The sequence below is a fragment of the Hypanus sabinus genome, chromosome 12, assembly GCF_030144855.1.
Source record: "Hypanus sabinus isolate sHypSab1 chromosome 12, sHypSab1.hap1, whole genome shotgun sequence".
Taxonomy (NCBI): Eukaryota; Metazoa; Chordata; class Chondrichthyes; order Myliobatiformes; family Dasyatidae; genus Hypanus; species Hypanus sabinus.
In genome coordinates this window covers 76562666-76582067 of record NC_082717.1, presented here as the reverse complement: position 1 = coordinate 76582067, position 19402 = coordinate 76562666, and the positions used below count along the sequence as shown (strand labels likewise).

The 19402-nt window shown below is 41.1% G+C and overlaps 1 protein-coding gene across 1 annotated transcript in view; it reads right to left on the bottom strand.

Annotated features, from left to right (window-relative positions):
- Window positions 1–13051, bottom strand: part of hao1 (hydroxyacid oxidase (glycolate oxidase) 1) — a 49497-nt gene extending 36446 nt beyond the window's left edge. The window contains exons 1-2 of the mRNA XM_059985363.1: window positions 12915–13051; window positions 8501–8652 (exon numbers count right to left, since the gene is read on the bottom strand). Of these exons, the coding sequence (XP_059841346.1) occupies window positions 8501–8652; window positions 12915–13051 (289 nt within the window). The remainder of the gene's footprint in view (window positions 1–8500; window positions 8653–12914) is intronic.
- Between the last annotated feature and the right edge of the window lie 6351 nt (window positions 13052–19402).

The window sequence follows — 19402 nt, the reverse complement described above, 5'->3', positions numbered from 1 at the left end:
GTTATGGAATATAGTGAAACAGGAGCACAAGTGCGTAGTTCACTGCAAGTGGTCTCAGCAGTTGATAGGATGGTGTAAAAGTTATTTTGCCTGCTGGCCTTCATCAGTCTTGGCAGTGAGTATAGGATTTGGGAAAATCTGTGTAGTTATATAAGTGGTTGGCACTTGGAATACTGTGTACACTTTTGATCACTCTGTTATAGAAAAGACAAGGTTAAACTGGAAAGAATGCAGAAAAGATTTACAACGACCAGAAGGCCTGAGTTATAGGGAGAGGTTGGCCAGGCTGGGTCTTTATTCCGTGGAACATAGGAAAATGAGAGGAATGGGAGAATAGAAATGTTCAAAATTATGAGAGACAGAGATAAGGTGAATGATAACAGTCTTTTCACCTTGGTAGGAAAGTCCAAATCTAGGGGGCTTAGACTTGAGGCAAGACAGGAAAGAGTTAAAAGGGACTTGAGGGGGAAATTATAGAACGAGCTGCCAAACAAACTTGTTGAGACAGCTAGAAAGCTATCATTTAAGAAGTTCATGGATAGGTGCACCACAGCTAGAATGGATTCCTGGGGCCGAATGGAACATACCTGTGCTGAATTGCTCTGAGACTCTGTGACTCTGTTGGTGTTTGGCAGTGGCCTGTACTTTGCAGGGTCAGTATGGCTGCCCTTTTTATTGTGCACCAGCCTCCAGATGTTTTTCATAGATTTCCTACAGATTTCCTCTTTAGGACCATCGGATCTCCGACATAACATCCTTCAAATCAAACCCACTGAGCTCAAAATCAATTGCCTTGCTGGATATACTACCAAAGAGGAAGTCAAATCAGTATTATTGTTGCATAAAAAAAACACTTCTGAACAATATTCCTTTGGGATTTTAATTACTTTACCTTTAATTTTGCAGCCAATTTAAGACTTTCAAGGTTTAACTCCCTGGTGCACTATTTTGCTGACACAATACTGCATGAATGTTTTATTATCATGCTTAACATTTTGTGTGTGTTCATCCCTCAGGCCCTCTTTGTACTTCCAACACTTTAATCTGTTTTACCAATTTCCTCCCTAGGGTTCTCTCTATTCCCCTGCAGAGATAATGTGATTTGTTTTTCATTTTTTATATTTCCCATTTCAAATGACCAATGCATGTACTGTAAAGAGAGCTTGCACTGGGACAGAATTCACTGTGGAAATAATGATGAAGCTAATAATGTTCAGCCTTATTCAACCACCAAGCTGACAGCATTTTAAGGAACTACAGATGCGACATTTCAGAAATAGTCTGAGGTTAGGTGCTTCTTGGTAAAACAGGCTAAGGTGGTTCCTCGCAGGAGACGGCAAATTCCTGAAAGGCTAGATCATTGACAAGAAAGTAGTTAAACTTTTGAAAGATTATGGAATGGAGGGCAATGGCGAACCGGCACAGAAGTGGAGTTGAGGCCTAAGGTAGAGCAGCTATGATCATAATGAATGGTAGGACTGGCTTCAGGGGTCGAGTTTTCCACTCTCGTCCCCTGTTTTGTATTGTTCGTAAGTTCGCATACTGCCATTCATATCAATTCACAGAGCAAACCCATGATCCCACTGAAAACTTAACAAGGAAACCAAAAATGTAGATGAGGGCAGGACATTGGTGGTGGTCTATTTGGACTTTAGCAAGGCCTTCGAGAAAGTCCCACATGGTAGGCTGGTCTGGAAGGTTAGGTCCCCTGGAACCCAGGGAGAACTAGTTAGAAGTATTCAAAATTGGTTTGAAGATAGGGTGCAGAAGGTAGTAGTTGAAGAATGTTTCTCAGAATGGAGGCTGATAACTACTAGTGTACCACAGTTGTCAGTGTTGGGACCTTTCTTAGCTATCATTGATATAAAATGCATGAAGCTTGATCAGTAAGTTTGACGATGACAAAATTAGGAAGTGTTGTTGACAATGAAGAAGATTATTGCAGCTTACTGGGTTTCTTGATTAGTTATGGAAATGGACCATGGAGTGGCAAATGGAATTCAATACAGATGTGTGAGGTGATGCATTTTGTAAAGTCAAACCAATGAAGTACTTATGCAATCAACTGTAGGGCAATAGGGAGTATAATAGAACAGGGTGTCTAGGAGTACATGTGCATAGCTTATTGGAATCAATGTCACAGATAGACAAAATGGTGAAAAAGGCATTTGGTATGCTGGGCTTCATCTGTCAGAGTTGGGAGTTGGGACATTACGTTGCAGTTGCAACACAAGTCACTGGGGAGGCCACATTTGGAATACAATGTACAGAAAGGAAGGTGTTAAACTCAAAAGAGTGTGGAAAAGATTCACAACTATGTTGCCAGGACTGTAAGGCCTCAGTTATATGGAGAGGTTGGCTAGGCTAGGTCTTCATTCCATGCAGCAGAGGAGAATGAGGGGCAACCATATCGAAATACTTAAAATTTTGAGAGGTATGAATATGATGAATGGTGAATATGATGAATATGTTTTCACCAGGATAGGTGAGTCATTGGTTTAGGGTGTCACCATGGTTTAGATATGGCCCAAGTGCAGAGTGAGAGACACTGAAGCAGGTCGATAGTTCACTGACTTTAATATGAACAGTGTTAAAGGGAAAATAAAACAATAAACACTAGCTCAAAACAGGGCTGTTAACTAAAACCGTCAAAGGATAATGAAGCCTACTCTGCGGCTGAAAAGAACATCTAAACATTAAAAGAATACCACTGGTCTTCAGATTCAGTTGATTTGAAAGTCCAATATCTCAGGCAAGGCCAAATACATACAACAGCAGAGCATTGCTGTGCTCTGTCCAAGTCTCGACAAGCACTACGATGACAAGAATGGAGTTAAATACTATCACGATTAAATAATAATTACCTCACATGTGCAAATTCACAAGGGCAATTGCCGTATCTACTGCGCTGCCGAATCCGTGGTCGTGACATTGGGTGAGTCAGGAAAGATTTAAAAGTGACCTAAGGGGCAACGCTTTCATGCGGAGGTTGATGACTAAATGGAACAACATGCCAGAGGAAGTGGTTGAGGCAGGTACAATAGTGCCATTTAAGAAGCACTTAAATAGCATGTGGAGTTACAGGGCTTAGTAAGATCATAGGAGTAGAATTAAGCCACGTGGCCCATCTAGTCTGCTCTGCCATTTCATCATAACTGATCAATTTTTCCTCTCAGCCCCAATCTCCTGCCTGCTCCCTGTATCGCTTCATGCCCTGATCACTGAAGAATCTACCCACCTTTGCCTTAAATATTCATAAAGACTTAGCTTCCACAGATGCCCTTGGCAACAAATTCCACAGATTCACCACTCTCTAACTAAAGAAATTCCTCCTCATCTCTATTCCACAAGGATGCCCCTCTATTCTGAGGCTGTGTCCTCATGTCTTAGGCTTTCCCACCATAAGAAACGTACTTTCCATATCCACCCTGTCAAGGCCTTTCACCATTCGATAGGTTTCCATGAGGTTACATCTCATTCTTCTAAATTCCAGTGAATACAGGCCCAGAGCCATCAAACACTCTTCATATGACAAACTGTGCAAACCTGGAATCATTTTCCTGAATCTCCTTTGAAACCTCTCCATTATTCAGTGTATCCTTACTAAGAGGCCCAAAACTGTTCACAATACTCTAAGTGAGGTCTCACCAGTGTTTTATAAATTCTGAACATTATACCCTTGCTTTTATATTCTCGTCCTCTTGAAATAAACGTCATCACAGACTCAACCTGCAAATAAACCTTTAGGGAATCCTGTACAAGAACTCTCAAGGTCCTTTGCACCTCAGTTTTCTCTCTACTTAAAAAATAGTCGACCTTTAATATCTTCTACCAAATTCCATGACCGTGCACTTCCGAACACTATATGTCACCTGCCCCTTATTTGCCCATTCTCCTAATCTGTCTAGGTCCTTCTGTAGCCTCTCTCCTTCCTCAAAACTACCTGCCCCTCCAGCTATCTTCATATCATCTGCAAACTTGGTAACAAAGCCATCAATCCCATCATCCAAATCATTGGCATATAATGTAAAAAGAATCAGTTCCAACACAGACCCCTGTGGAACACTGCTAGTCACTGGCAGCCCCCCAGAAAAGACTCCCTTTATTCCCACTCTTTGTCTCCTGCCAGTCAGCCACTGCTCTATCCATGCTAGAGTCTTCCCTGTAATACCATGGGCTCATAGCTTGTTAAAGGCCTTCTGAAAGTCCAAATATACAACATCAACCAATTCTCCTGTGTCTATATTGCTTGTTATTTCTTCAAAGAATTCCAAAAAATTTGTCAGGCAAGATTTTCCCCTGAGGGAACCATGCTGACGATGGCCTATTTTATCATGTGCTTTCAAGTACCCCAAAACCTCATCCTTAACAATTGACTCCAACACTTTCCCAACCACGGAGGTCAGGCTAGCATGCCTATAATTTCCTTTCTTCTGCCCCTCTCCCTTCTTAAAGACTGGAGTGACATTTGCAATTTTCCAGTCCTCTGGAACCACTCCAGGCTCCAGTGATTCTTGAAAGATCACTACTAATGCTTCCACAATCTCTTCAGCCATCTCTTTCAGAACCCTGTGGTGTGCACCATCTGGTCCATGTGAGCTATCTCCCTTCAGACCTTTCAGTTTCCCAAGAACCTTCTGTCCAATTAAGGTAACTTCACACACTTCATGACCCCTGACACCCAGAAATTCCACCATACAGCTAGTGTCTTCCACAATGAAGACTAATGCAAAATACTTAATCAGTTCATCCACTATTTCCTTGTCTCCCATTACTACCTCTCCAGCATCATTTTCCAGCATTTCAATATCCACTCTTGCCTCTCTTTTACTTTTTGAATCTGAAGAAACTTTTGGTATCCTCTTTAATATTAGCTCCCTTACTTTTATATTCTATCTTTTCCTTCTAAATGACTTTTTAATTGCCTTATGTTTATTTTAAAAAGTTTTCCAGTCCTCTAACTTACCATTAATTTTTGCTCTATTATTTGCCCTCTTTGCCTTTTATGTGGCTTTGACTTCTCTTGTTAGCCACAGTTGTGTCATCTTGTCTTTATAATACTTCTTCCTCTTTGGGATGTATATATCCTGTGCCTTCCGAATTGCTTCCAGAAATTCCAGCCATTGATGCTCTGCCATCATCCCTGCCAGTGTTCTTTTCCAATCAGATCAGGCTAATTCTTCTCTCACACCTCTGTAATCCCCTTTACTCCACTGTAGTACTGAAATATCTGACTTCGGCTTCCCCTTCTCAAAATTCAGAGTAAACTTGATCATATTTTGATCACTTGGTCCTACAGGTTCTTTCACCTTATGCTCTCAAATCAATTCCAGATCATTGCACAACACCCAATCTAGAATAGCTGATCCCCTAGTTGGCTCAACCAAGAGTTGCTCTAAAAAGTCACCTCATAGGCATTCTAGAAATTCTCCCTCATGTTATCCAGCACTAACCTGATTTTCCCAATCTACCTGCATAATGAAATCTCCCATGACTATTGTAACATTGCCCTTTAGTCATACATTTTCAGTCTCCCAGTCTAATGTGTAGACCACATCCTCATTACAGTCTGGCAGTATGTATTAACACCCGTTGGGGTCTTTTTACTCTTGCAGCTCCTCAGATCTATTCACAATAATTCAACACCTTCCAACCCAATGAGGGGTGATTGATAAGTTTGTGGCCTAAGGTAGAAGGAGTCAGTTTTAGAAAATCTAGCATATTTATTTTCAACAAAGTCCCCTCCTACATTTACACACTTAGTCCAGCAGTCATGGAACATACGGATCCTGGACCTCCAGAAAGTGTCCACAGCATGGGTGATTGATAAATTTTGTGGCCTGAGATAGAAGGAGATGAGTTATACAGCTCTCGTTACATGCACATGCAGGTCAACTCTTTGAGTGGTTATGCAGAAAGTTTGAAGTTAATAACGCATCTCCTCCTACCTTAGGCCATGAACTTATCAATCATCTCTGTTGAGTTATTAACTTCAAACCTTCTGCATAATCACTCAAAGAGTTGACCTGCATGTGCATGTAACAAGAGCTGTATAACTCATCTCCTTCTACCTTAGGCCACAAATTTATCATTCACCCATGCTGTGGACGCTTTCTGGAGGTCCAAGATCCATATGCTCCACGACTGCTGGACTAAGTGTGTAGATGTAGGAGGGGACTATGTTAAAAAATAAATGTGCTAGGTTTTCTAAAATTCCTTCTACCTTGGGCCACAAACTTATCAATCACCCCTCGTATGTCACCTCTTTCTAATGATTTGATTTGACTACTTAACAACAGAGCTATGGCACCCCCTCTGCCTTCCTGCCAGTCCTTTCAATACAATATGTATCCTTGGACAATAAGCACCCAGCTACAATCTTCTTTCAGCCATGATTCAGTGATGCCTACAACATCATAATGCCAATGTATAACTGTGCTACAAGTTCATCAACCTATTCAGTACATTGCATGCATTCAAATATAACACTTTCAGTACTGTACTCACCATTTTCGATTTTGTCCACCTTTGAAGTTGCAACTCATCCTGTTGACTGCAATTTTGCCCTCTTATCAACCTCTCCTTGCTAGGAGTCTCACTGCGCAATGCCTCTGTTTGTAAACCAACTACTGTACCTCATTTTCAGCACTAACACTCCAAATCCCATCCCTCAGCCAAGTTAGCTTAAACCCACCTGAACAACTTTAGCCAACCTGCCCTTAAGAATATTGGACCCCCTCAGGTTCAAGTGTAACCCATCCCTTTTTTTACAGGTCATACCTTCCCCAGAAGAGATCCCAATGATCCCAGGCTTTGCGACCTGGGCCAAAGGCAGGAAATTGGAACTATCTGGGTGAAAACCATAGTCAGCATGGACTTAATGGAGTGAACATCCTGCATCTGTACAATTTTTCTCTCTGACTCTACATTTCTAAAATGCTTTTTTATACAGATAATACAGAGAAATGAACACAGCTTACTACTGTAGAACAGAACCATGGTGAGAAGGAAGATTACAAATGTTATACTTGATCTGATCTCATTTTGTGACAGTTGTTAATTCGTGGAAGTGTTACAATTACCCACTGACATCATCATCTTTAATGGAGTGACGCAAATGCAGATACATCAACCAAAATGCCAACAATTCCTTTTCCCTCCACAGATGCTACTTGTCATGCAGAGTTCCTCCAGCAGTTTTTGTTCTATTAGAGTTTGTTGTTAGCAAGATACCCAGAGATCATCTCAATTTCTACAGGGGTTCCCAACATGGGGTTCACGGACCACTTTGTTAATGGTAAGGCTCCACAGCATTAAAAAAAATGTTGGGAACCTCTGCTCTGCAGCATCTCTGAAATCTGTGTGAACACGATGAATATCTTCTCGTTGAATGATTCTTAGCTGAGTAATACCTGAATCAGAAAGTGCCTGGAAAAAGTTTGAAGTCAAGCCAAGTATAAAAAACAAACTAAACGGTGTTGGGGGCTGAATTTATCAGAGAAATCTGTAGGACAGGAAAAAAGTTGACATATAATTTACAAGCGTAGTTCTCCAATATTACTTTTGACCATATGGTATAAGAAATCATGCTAATATGAGTTAATTCTCATTGTCAGTGAGATATTAGTGGTAATGAAGTCTTACTGAGGTGTTTATAGTCAAGACCAGAACCATCTCTCGTCTATTTTCGGCTGTTAGATAATTCTTTCCTGATGCCCTGCCTCATCCTTACTACTTCCCCCTTCCACATCTGGTTTTCTGTTGAGGTTCGACACCTAGGCAGAATTGCAAGCTTCTGCTTCATATGCAGCATTACTTTGGCAGAAGTAAATGCCACCAGATTTTACCTATAGGTTTCATGATAGGTGAAATCCCTAGAATTTTAACTCATGAAATCTGACATGGGAGGCTATAGCCTCCAATTATGACTGACACAAAAGTATTCCCTTAAGGATAACACAAAGTATTATAGACACGAAGTGTTAACACAAACCTTGTACTGTGAGGTAGGTGTCTACTGTGGGCACTATGTGTTGGAAATTGTGCTCATTTTAAGGAATAAATTTTTCTCAAGGTCCTGCTCAGTCATCTGCGTATTATCAAAGAAATATCATTTGCCTTGGGTCAAGAATGTTGAGCAATGTTAATGATTTTTTTAACACCTTTGCAAAAGAAAATGGTTAAATTCTTAAAGGACTGCTCAACGGCCCACAACTAGACATGTTTGGTGTAAACTCACCAAGGAATTTTAAGTTGTGTGCTTGAAGTTGCTAGATCTTCCAAGCTAGTTTGTTCACTTCCAAGTGAATTGCACTTCACTGGATCTTTGAAGAAACTTCAAGTAACTAACTTCAAATCTTTTAATCGGATAATTGAAAATGAAGGAGAGATTTGGTTAATGTGGTAAGTAGTGATGAAAATGAAAATTAATGTATTGGTAGCAATGTCAACTACCTTTTACTGTTTTGAATATTAATGTATTGGCAACAATATCAGTTACCTTTCACTGTTGCCACTTCTCCTTCTGGATGTGCCATCCGTTGCATAGCTGTAGCAGAAACACAAATTGGCATGCTAATTCTCTGCCCCAAGATAGTTGCAGATAAGTCCACACTTGACACATCCCTAAGAACACGTGGGCAGATTTGCCATCTAAAAAGAACAGACAGGTGAGTTAGAAATAGGCTCTGCTCTCCAATGTCCTTCCCAGCAGCACCAGGGGTTGAGAAGAAGCCACCCAAATCCAAATGCACGGGATAAAACTGTCAATGAGTAATAGTATCAACATTGAGAGAGTGTCTTGTGGGAACAGATAGAATGTAAAAACTAAAAGATAAGGAAAGTTGTCTTTGCTAATATAGAGTGTAATAACCTTTTTAAGCCTTGACCTTTTACCTAATTTTGGTTTGATTCAAGCCTGCTTTATCAGGCTTTTGCACACAGTTGGGTCTGTGTTTTAACTCTTCTTTTATGATGGTGTGGAAATGTACTAGTAAGGACGATTGCTGCAGAGCATGTGTGTAACTGTTATGGGGACATGGGCAGACAAAGCTTAGAAGCTCGGTTTGGAAATTTTAGTGAGACCCTTTTCCTCTCCGTCCCTTTCTTGACAAATGGGGAGCTCTGCATTTCTTCCAGGTGTAAACCTCTGGGTGGTGGAGTTCTCCAACATTCATGACACTGCCACAACTCGAGAGTCTGTAGACTATATCAATATCACCTGTCTGAAATCATGCAAGAAGTAGAAACGTGTTTGCTGAACATTCTGGTGATCCTAAGGATCAGGTTGTAATGCTTTTATGCACAGATGATTTAATTCTAACGGTTTTTGATATAAATATTCATAGGGTAATACAAATGTGTAATGATTAATACTTCTAATTACTAGTCAAATAATAGATGTAATAATTAATAATAATAATGATGATAAATAGTGTAAAATAATGACTGCTTGCTGTGTGATGAAAGAGGAACAACTGGTTTGCAAACATGATTTCCTAAGGATCACTGACCAGCAGACTGTTCATGCAAACAATTTACTTCCTGTAAACAAATACAGTTACAGTAGCTCTGCTTCTGGTGTCTTAATGTTTACATATTTGCATTCAATGACCCCTTGGACAAAAGGGAAGTCAGCCACTTCAGTGAACCCTTAATTGCTTTCTCTCTGTTAATGATGCCGCTGCTGGTCCAACTGGGTAATGTTGGTGCTGGGAAAAAGGACTTACTAACTTCTGCTAACAGTGGAGTGAAGCGAGTGAGCACTTGAATAAAGATCAGTGAAGTTAAACACATCTAAACTGCAGCAAACATCTGGTAGAATCTATAAACCAATATAAGGATGAGATGTGTATCTGCAGACGCATTAACGCATCAGAATACAAATTGTTTCCTGAGCGCTGACAAGCTTATGGACTTCGGTTGATAGATTCCGTGGGCCGTTAGAAAGAGTAAACAGTCACAGGCAGGCAGAGTAATGAACCCTGCTCTCCACTGCAGCTCCTGAATCGGAAGGTAATCACAAACACTCTCAGCAGCATTGGTCCCTAAGAATTAGGCCATTTGTCCTTTGAGTCTGCTCCACCATTCCATTGTGTCTTGCAGTCCTGTCTGTGACAATGTATTCCACAGATTCTCTACCCTCTAGCTAAAGAAATTCCTCCTCATCTCCGTTCTAAATGGACGTCCCTCTGTTCTGAGATGTTGCCCTCTGGTTCTAGACTCCACCACTATAGGGAACATCCACTCTATTTAGGCCTTTTATATTCGGTAGGTTTCAATGAGATCACCCCCCCCCCCCCCCCCACCCATTCTTCTAATCTCCAGTGAGTACAGGACCAGAGTTATCAAACACTCCTAGTATGTTAACGCTTTCACTCCTGGGATCATCCTCACCAACCTCCTCTTGTTCCTGGAACAAGGGAAGTTAGAGTCACAGAGTTCTACAGCACTTCGGCCCAGTTCATCCGTGCTGACCAATAGTGTCTTTCTGTGCCAGTATCATGTGCCCGCAGTTGACCAGCATATCTCTAAACCTTTCCTGTTCATCAATCCATTCAACATCTTTGAGGTGTTGTCATTGCACCTGCTTCATTCAGATTCTCAGGCAGCTTATTCCACTTAGTCACCACCCTCCGTATTAATAACCTGCACCTCAGGCCCACTTTAAATCATTCCCCTCTATCTTATATTTAGGCTTTAATTATTTCTATTGTTATAATTTTAATTGTGCTTTTTCATCCAAGATTAGAAAAGTGAGCCACTGTGAATTAGTTTAAATGAAGCAATAATAAGTGATAAGGGATATTATTCTGGCAGTAATCAGTAATAAGGGGAAAGGAATAGAAATATGTCTTTGGTCACTAAGACTAAATGGGCTATCCTTGTGCTCTCCTTTTCCCCATCAATATTGGAGGTGGTGAATGAAACAGTTCTCTGGTGCTTCATGGTAGCAATCAAACTTATTTCCAACTACAGAAGTTCTGCCAGAGTGACAGCATTCAGGATTCACTGGATCATAGTAAGTCCATGCCGAGCAAGAAAACAAGATAACCACACAGAGCAGAGCAACATGAGAGGTGAAGTTGAGCCGTCAGGACTGCCAGCAGTACAGCCATTGTAAAATTCAGAATCTGAGATGTGAAGCAGATTGAAACAATGCAAAGTGAAAAGAATATTGAGAAGGGAATAATGGTGATTCCAGAGCAAATTATGCCAGGCTCTACAAACTGCTCAGCAGATTGTCGTGAAGTTATTTATTTTCCTTTAAATACTCAATGTCCCAAGCAGCATGAGCTTCACAGTCAAGACCATTCCTTCATGAAGTTAAGTCCACAGACTGAGAGGGAAGAGATGGCCAAGGCTAGAGAGGTTTGGGATAAAGAATGAGGAGAAGGTGAGGCACTGGAAGTCAGACCAGGAAACAGTGAGGTCTGTTCAACAGGGGACAGGATGTGGTGTGGTTGAGCTTGGTTGGGGAATTAAGAGAAAAGTTAATAGTTATGAACTGTGTGATATGCTTGGTTATTTGAAAAAAGTGCGGGATCACTGGTTGGGGGTGAAGGTGACGGTCAAGGTGTGTTATTGATCAGGGAGAGGTCAGTCAGTGGTTTTGGAAAGGTATAATGGTGAGGCAGGTCAATCAAGTCTTGTTTGGAAGCATCATAGGTAGATGTTCTTTGGTGTGGCAGATGGCATTGTGATTCCAAAGGAAAGACAATTAAATACTTAGATTAAGATGGAATGACTCAAGCTGGATTCCCAGTGTTAACCTGGGACTATTCAACTAGGAGACTTTTAAATCCAACATAAACAGACTTCATATGTGTGGACCACAGAAGTTTGAAGCAGTGGAAGTATCTGCCTGACACACTATACTCATCATCGGGCTCCCACTGCTGAAATCCAGATTCCTTTCTGTGACAAACAGTCAGAGACTCAAATCCAAAGTAAAAATCAGACAGCTTGCGCGTTTGACGAAGTACCTGACCATTTTCATAGGAATGGGTTTATTGTTCACATGTACTGAGACAGAGTGAAAAGCAACTGTTTATACAGATCAGATCATTACACACTGCACCGAGGTAATACAAGGGCAAACAGTAGCAATGAGCAATATAGTGCAGTAGCTGCAGAGAAAGTGCAATGCAGGTAGATGATGAAGTGCAAATTCATAATAACATCAACAGTGAGGTCAAGAGTCCAAATTATTGCACCAGGGAACTATTTAGTAGCTTTATAACAGCAGGATAGAAGCTTGCTGGTACGAACTCTCAGGCTTTTGTATCTGCTTTGCTGAGGCGTTGGGAAGTATAGCCACAGTCCAAAGAGAGGAGGCTGCTTTCTGGAATATCCTGAGCTGTGTCCACAACCATAACAAGCTATTATGCACCCATTTCCATAGTCCAACGATAAAAATTGGTGAGAGTCGATGGGGAAATTGGAAATGAATCATGCAGCATTATACAGCAACCCAATGTCTGGGCCAAGATCTCTGTTCTACTCTCTCCTTGCAAGTTCAAACTACGCGAATCGAAATTGCATTCTAAAGTCAAAGCTGTAAACTGGTGCAAATAACCCAGGATCTGAATTTTCCCTCTCATCACCACATAAAATTTCTCTATAGCCAATATGGTATAGCATTAAGCTACCTACAATAATGGCCTGTGCTCATTGTAAGAAAGCAGACTGAGTACTATCATTCATAAATAGCACTTCAACAAAAGCAGTAATGTTCATCCAATGAGCTTCCAAAACCTGATTTGCGGACTTACAGTTAGAATACAAAATACAAATGGTTCCTGACGTTTGCAGAATTAGAAAATTGTTATGGATTAACACCGCAACATTTTTCCAAATAGAGTGAAAAACTATCCATTATAAATATGTTGTACATTCTCCTACTTCAAAATTACCTGGAGAAAGCAGCAGTATTGTCCCTTAAGGTCTGTTGGTCATCTGCTCCTGAAGAGTAATAATCATAGACTGCTTTGGGTAGGATATCTTTCGCATGTTTTTCAAAATCATGAATGCACACTGGATTGCTGGACATTATTTCTACTTTGACTTGAGCAGAAGTCAAATGCAGTCCGTCAGTAATTGCACTTTGTTTATCCATGCAGTTAACATTTAACTCTCAAAACAACAGCGGGATTCCTGTGGTAATCAATATACGAATGGGATTTATACATGGGAAGTTTAAAACCAGCAAAAATCCTGCATTCTGCCACATAGCGGACACTACAGAATAACACTACATTTCATCGCATGCTGATGGACTTTATACACTCAGCAGCACGCTACAAATACACAGGATAATGGAGAAAAAGACTTTGGTATGGTTTGTGCCAGTATCTTTTTGCTAAGAATGGGCATTGGTATGATTTAGTGTTAAAACAACAAAAACTGAAGAAAAAAATAAACCCAGTTGTATATTTGGGAACATATGATTTTCTCTTTTTAACCAAAAGACAGATGACCTGATTATTTTTTGATGTTGTAAGTTGCCTTTTGATCAGAATGCTCGGTAATTCCCATGTCTTTCTTTGAAGAGAGGCAGTGGACCTCACACATCCATGAGCATCTTGTCCAGAAGGTTGTCAGTACCTTGCCTGCTCCTGGCCTTGGGAATGGGGACCATCATTCAATATCTGTTCCCACCGCATTCTAGGCTGCCATTTACATCGGTGATATCTTAAATACCTCTGCTGATCTTGGTTGCACAGATTTTGATATCTTAACTCAAGGTTGTAGGGAAAGGGAAGCCAAGAGAGGCTGTGGGGGGAAATTGATGAATATGTCGTGACAGCAGAAAGTAAGTGTTAAATTGATTTTGCTACCTTATTCATTGGCGCCAGCTTGACCCGAAAGCCAATATGCCCCATGCTGGAGACGGTCCTGCACAAAGAAAACCAAAAGAGAAGCTACGCTAATTTGCTTCTGATTGGTATCATTGGGTTGGAACTTCCTTTGACTAACAATCCCACAGGTCATATGACTTTGAACTACAAACCCCATTTCCAGAAAAGTTGGGATATTTTCCAAAATGCAATAAAAACAAAATCTGTGATATGTTAATTCACAAATTTAGAGTTTGATGGCTGCAACACACTCAACAAAAGTTGGGATGGAGTTAAAAGAAGATTGAAAAGTGCACAGAATATTCAAGTAACATTGACTCCACATTAAGCAGGCTAATTGGTAGCAGGTGAGGTATCACGACTGGGTATAAAAGTAGCGTCCATCAAAGACTCAGTCTTTGCAAGCAAGGATGGGTCGTGGCTCACCCCTTTGTGCCAAAATTCGTGAGAGAATTGTTAGTCAGTTCAAAAGGAACATTTCCCAACGCAAGATTGCAGAGAATTTAGGTCTTTCAACATCTACAGTACATAATATTGTGAAAAGATTCAGAGATATCTCAGTGCGTAAAGGGCAAGGTCTGAAACCACTGTTGAATGCGCGTGATCTTTGAGCCCTCAGGCGGCACTGCCTAAGAAACTGTCATGCTACTGTGACAATTATAGCCACCTGGGCTCGGGAGTACTTTGGAAAACCATTGTCACTTAACGCAGTCCGTTGCTGCATCCAGAAATGCAACTTGAAACTGTATTACACAAGGAGGAAGCCACACATCAACTCTATGCAGAAACGCCGGCAATTTCTCTGGTCCCGAGCTCATCTCAGATGGACCGAAAGACTGTGAAACTGTGTGTTGTGATCAGATGAGTCCACATTTCAGCTAGTTTTTGGGAAAAAATGGGTGTCGAGTTCTCTGTGCCAAAGATGAAAACAACCATCCTGATTGTTATCAGCGAAAGGTGCAAAAGCCAACATCTGTGATGGTATGGGGGTGCATCACATGCCCACGGCATGGGTGAGTTGCATGTATGTGAAGGTACCATTGACTCTGAGGCATATATTAGGGTTTTAGAGAGACATACGTTGCCATCAAGGCGACGTCCATGCTTATTTCAGCAGGACAATGCCAGACTACATTCTGCACGGGTTACAACAGCGTGGCTTTGTAGACACAGAGTGTGTGTGCTTGACTGGCCTGCTGCCAGTCCAGATCTATCTCCTATTGAAAATGTACGGTGCATCATGAAGAGGAGAATCAGACAACGGAGACCACAGACTGTTGAGCAGCTGAAGTCTTATATCAAGCAAGAATGGACAAAATTTCCAATTGCAAATCTACTACAATTAATATCCTCAGTTCAAAAGTGATTAAAAAGTGTTATTAAAAGGAAAGGTGATGTAACACAATGTAACATGCCTGTCCCAACTTTTGTTGAGTGTGTTGCAGCCATCAAATTCTAAATTTGTGTATATTTACAAAATACAATTAAGTTGGTCAGTAAAACTATTGAAAATCTTTTCTTTGTACATTTGTCAGTTAAATAAATGTTCACGTGAATTAACATATCACAGATTTTTATTTTTATTGCATTTTGGAAAATATCCCAACTTTTCTGGAAATGGGGTTTGTACTTGGTTCCTCAGTCTATACTCATCCATGGGAACCTGGTTATCAAGCAATCAGAGAGACAAGGTTCCACATGGAATGGCTTTGGCAGCCAATGATGGCCTGCACCCTGGATCACCTGCTACCTCTCAAATTGAATGCTGGTAATAGTTCTAATATTTAAATATCTTCAGGGATTATTAGAAAATATTGCAATTATTGAAAACAAATCTAAAAATATTTAAACACTTAAAACAATCACACTTGAATTCTGTTCTGTGAAAAGCTTTTTCTCTCTCGATTTTGATGGTACTGTAGTACTTACATGTGGTCTAACCTGACACAGTCCAAGTAAGCAGGTGTCCCAGCTTAGGAGCTGAAAAACCTGTGGAGGTTTGCACCAGCCCACTGGACTTTGTTGGGGACAGTTAACTAGAATAGGAAACAGACCATGATATAATTTTTTTAGACTTAAAATTTGTTATATTCTTGCCAAAATGTAAGTGATTCAACAAGGAATACACGTTTGCCTGGAGGGTGGAGAACGCTGAATGGGGAACAATTCTGGGATCATTGGGATGACAGTTCTAAATAACTAAATTTCCAGTTTCTAGGCATGGGCGTTTGGTAGGTCACCGAAGACTCCTGCAAATTTCTTCAGATGTGTGGCAGAACATTCTGATAGGCTGCATCGCAGCCTAGTATGGAGGCTCCAGTGCCCAGGAACTCAAGAGGCTGCAGAGGGCGGTCGACTCAGGACAGCTCCATCAGAAGCACAACCCTCCACACATCACGGACATCTTCAAAAGGTGCTGCCTTAAGAGTGCAGCATCCATCATTAAGGACACTCACTAACTGGGGACATGCCACCTTCGTGGTGGAGCTACAGAAGCCCAAAGACATGCACTCAACATCTTAGGAACAGCTTCTTCTCCTCCACCATCAGGTTTCTGAACAGTCCATGAACCCTACCTCACTTGCATTATTTAAATATTTTATTTTTTTTATTGTAACTTACAGTAATTTCTTTTTGTGTCTTGCACAGCACCGCTACCACAGAACATCGAATTTCATAACACACATCAGTGATAAGAAACCAGATTCTGATTCTGAAGTTGAAGCGATCACTTAAATTGACTGCTTGTGAATAGTTCTGATATTCCATGTACTCGGGCATTGTTATAAACATTGCAATTAGCTTAAGAGTCTTTAAAATATGTAAACATTTAAAACAGTCACGCAGACTTCAAATGTTGAAATAGCTCTTACTGTTCTGTTAAGAAGTCATCTCTCACCATTGATTTGGTGGGACTATAGTTACAACAGGTCTAATCCAACAGTCCAAGTGGGCATAGTTCTCAGCCTGAAAGTCTGTACTGACCCATTAGACTCCATGTGATCTCCTGGGGCTAACTGAAATGGGGGATTATCATAAAGTTTTGTTTTTAAACCAAACGTGTTATATTCTTGCCAAGATGTAGGAGTGATTCAACAAGGGTTGCATGTGTGTCTGGAGGGTGGGGATTGCTTAATTAGGAACAGCTCTGAGATCAATGGGATGCCAGTTTGAAATCACAGATTTCCCAGTTTTAAGGTGCGGCACAAGTAGTGGGCAACAAATCTGCATATAGAACGTAGGCTGGCTTGAGTGATGCTGTAGCAACAACCCCATTCTCAACCTCAGCAAAACTCCGATCGAAGGCAATGGTGAGCAGCAAGAAGCTTCTGGGTGTCAGCATCTCGGAGAATCTATTCTGAGCCCAAGACATGAATACAATCACAAACAAGGCACCCCAGTGGCTCTACTGAGTCAAGAGTTTGAACAAAGTTGGAACATCACCAAAGACTCTTCCAAGTTTCTACAGATGGAGAGTGAACAGCATTCTGACTGATGTGGAGGCTCCAATGTACAGGATCACAAGAGGCTGCAGAGGGTTGTAAACTCAGCCAGCTCCGTCATGGAGAAAACCCTCCCCACCATTGAGGGCATCTTCAAGAGGCGGTTCCTCAATAAGGTGACATCCATCTTATTGACCTGCACCATCCAAGACATGACCTTTTCATATTATTACTATCAGGAGAGAGATATAGGAGCCTTAAGACCCAAATTCAATGATCTAAGAGCAGCTTCTTCCCTTTCTGAAGATGAACCCATGAACACTACTTGATTATTCCCCATTTTTAGCACTCACTTTGTAACTTACTGCTATTTTATGTCTGCATCTTCTACTGCTATTGCAAAGCAACAAATCTCTCTTCACACAAGTCAGTGATAATGACCTGCTTCTGATAAAAAGGGGAAAGGTAGATCGCATTTTGTGATGTGCCTCATTATATCAAAAATGTTTAACGTGCAATATATTCCCTAGTAGTAATATAAAGAATTGCAGCTACATTTCCCTTCTGAAGATGGAGGAGTAGAGTGTAGTGAGGGGAAGCCCCCCCCCCACCCCACTGACCCCTTGGTTAATGGTAGAGGTCCTTGGCACAGAAAAGTTTGGGAACCCAAGCTCTAAAGCAGCAAAAGGGTTAATTAAACCATTGGGGGGGCGCACAAGTGACAACAGTTCTATGTAAATAAATATGTTAACACAACCTAATGAATGGACCAAATAACACTAAGAATTGTAAAGAATTTTGTACTGTGTTTATTCTGTCTATATATATTATCAATAAAGATTTTTTTGGGAAAGTCTATTGGGTGTAAGGCATTTGGATTTACATTTTTCACAACACTTTGATGTCACTCTACATTCAAGGGCTGTGGAAATGCTGAGGCTGGTCTTATCCAGCATTCTGATAACTGCTTAGCATTAGATTTCAGGCTTCACTTCTCTTTAAGCTGTTGTAGGAGTTTCCCAGGTATCCATTGTCCTGCAGTTGTTTCTGTTCTGTTGGCACTCTGCACCAAACTGATTGAGGTTTGCTCAATCTTCTCAAAAGTGACCATCCAAAATGTCTTCCTATATACGAGTACCTTCTTTAATTTTCCATCATTACTTCTTGCTTATAACTCCGCACCATACCTTTCCCATTACCTCCCCAAAACAACTGCACAGCACCCTGCTTACAATGAACTATTTGTCCTATTCTTCCATTTTCACAACCACACCAGTGACCCCTTCTCCAGTGATAGACCCTTTCCTACACCCATGGATTTGCTTTCTCCCTCCTACCTCACTGCCCGTCTGATTGATACCCTCTGGAATGGCACATCACAGATGAAATCTCTCTCTCTCACACACACACACACTGCGATGAGTGTATGGGCTTGAAAAGTTGTAACATTTCCCCCTCCACCCCCAAGGGCATTCCAGGATGTCCTGAGCTGTGTCCACAACTCTGTGCAGTTGCCATAACAAGCTATTATGCACCCAGATAGGATATTCCATACTGCATCGATAAAAATTGGTGAGGGTCGATGGGGAAGTTTGGTCATGGTCAATTGTTGGCCCGCTCTGCATAGTCCAAGTGACTAGCTAACATGCTCTTATGTGAATAAAAGCTCCCTGACTAAGATCTGAGATGTCAGTGATGAAAAGCACCAAACATACATTTTGTGAGAAGACTTCCCCCAACCACTGGAATTGGGACAACATTTTGATGGAAACATCGATCAGAAAACCATCAATGGTCAAAAACAATCAGGCTTAGAGATTACAGCTATCCTGGTGAAATGTGTGCTCAATGTGCAAAACTTGGGCAAAGATCTTTGGAGTAGTCTGTGCTAGAAGCCCAAGAGAAGAATAACATTCCCACGGAGAATCCTGGGGGGTGGGGGGGTAAGATGACATACCAGAGCCTGCTTGACACATTTGTTATGTCTGTCAATTTGCATTTCCTGTGTGCAAGTCCTTGAATTCTAAATCCATTAAATGGTGCAATATGCAGAACTCAGCATCAAATGGCAAGATCATTCAGAAATAAGACGAGCAGAAG